The 1,520-nt window shown below is 54.9% G+C and overlaps 1 protein-coding gene across 1 annotated transcript; it reads left to right on the top strand.

Moving 5' to 3' along the window:
- Positions 1-503: 503 nt before the first annotated feature.
- Positions 504-1,244, top strand: LOC308130794 (regulator of G-protein signaling 9-binding protein; the record flags this gene model as incomplete). The annotated part of the gene is made up of 1 exon (XM_080497259.1): positions 504-1,244. The coding sequence occupies one exon, from the start codon at positions 504-506 to the stop codon at positions 1,242-1,244; it is 741 nt and encodes a 246-aa protein (XP_080353385.1).
- Between the last annotated feature and the right edge of the window lie 276 nt (positions 1,245-1,520).

Here is a 1,520-nt window from a genome sequence, read left to right as displayed (position 1 = left end):
GAGAGAGAGCGAGAGAGAGAGAGAGACAGAGAGAGAGAGAGAGAGAGAGAGAGAAAGAGAGAGAAGCACAGGCGATGTTGTGACACCTGTGGCTGGTTCTGGATCGCGCTCCAATAAATAAAAGGAGGCTAAATTGTTTCAAATTCACTCTCCATCCGTCTTCCTGGAGAGGAGGGGGGGCAGGACAGCTTGATCTCGCGTGGGGAAGAGCAAAGGTAACTTAAAGCCATTTAGGCTACGGACGCATTAATTTCTAAGCCGCTCTCTGCGCCTGCTTTGCGCGCAGGAAGGAGCATGGAATTTTGTCTGGCCAGTGCGCTGAGTGGATTTGTCGAGCTGGGGGTGTGCTCCCGTGGAAACTAAACTGACAGTGGATAACGCACCACTACTGAAAGCTCGCCATTTGCCAAGCTTCTAATTTTATTTTTTTTTCTTAATTGCGAGCTTTTTTTTCTTCTCTCCCCCCCCCCCCCCCCCCCCTTATTTGTTATTTTTGATCCATCATGGGGAAGGAAGAGTGTAAGACAATGCTTGACGCTCTGAACAAAGTGACCGCCTGCTACAGGCACCTGGTCATCGCCCTCGGGAGCACGTCGGACTCTCAGAATCTGCGTGAGGAGCTGAAGAAGACCCGCAAAAAGGCCCAGGAGTTGGCCGTGGCCAACAGGACTAAACTGACCTCTCTGCTCAAAGACAAGAGCATCAGCAAAGAGGACCGGGCCGAGTACGAGCGCCTATGGGTGCTGTTCTCCAGCAGCATGGACCTCCTGGAGGTGGACATGAAGAGGTCCTTGGAGATCGCGCAGGATTTCCCCCTCAAGGTGCCGACCAGACACCTCATCCAGACGGGGATGACCGGCAGCACCACCACGGTGGCGGCTCGGGCCATGAGCGTGCAGAACATGAAGTACGAGGCGGACAGCAACATCGACACGGTGGACCTCCGGGACCTGCAGTCCGAGATCACCCAGGTGAGCCAGATGATGGAGGAGATGGAGATGAAGGTGCAAGTGGCGCCGTGGGCCGTCGAGGCGAAGCAGGAGGCGGGCGCCGAGCTCAAATCCAACATGAGTGTAGGGAATTCCTCCGTGGGAGTCATCTCCATCTGCGAAGAGGAGCCCAAAGAGGAGGATGGAGGGGGCGGCAGGGATGCTGGCTTTGCGTCGATCTGCGCCGTGATTGGATTCTTTGTCATCATTACAGTCGCCGTGGTTCTGGGATATCTTGTCATCAATATGTCCTGAAAGGGGTCGAACCAGTAGCCCGCCCCGATGGACCCGCTGCGAGCTGCCTGCCCGCGGGGCGCGACACCGTGGGTAAGAGCCACCGGCTGCTCCACGGCAGCGGGACAGCGTTTCCGTGGGCTCCAGGAGCTTTAACATTGCGGAAACAAGAAGTTATTCATTATTCTCGGCTATGTGAATGTATTCGGCTGATCTGAGGAGTTCCATTAGATTAAGAAAAATATTCTAGCACAATATAGCCAGTGTGTGTGAGAAAGAGACAGGACGCAGGGCACC

Source organism: Blennius ocellaris (assembly GCF_963422515.1).
Source record: "Blennius ocellaris genome assembly, chromosome: 1".
NCBI lineage: Eukaryota > Metazoa > Chordata > Actinopteri > Blenniiformes > Blenniidae > Blennius > Blennius ocellaris.
Note: the sequence above shows the minus strand (reverse complement) of the source record. Positions and strands in the feature narration are given on the sequence as shown.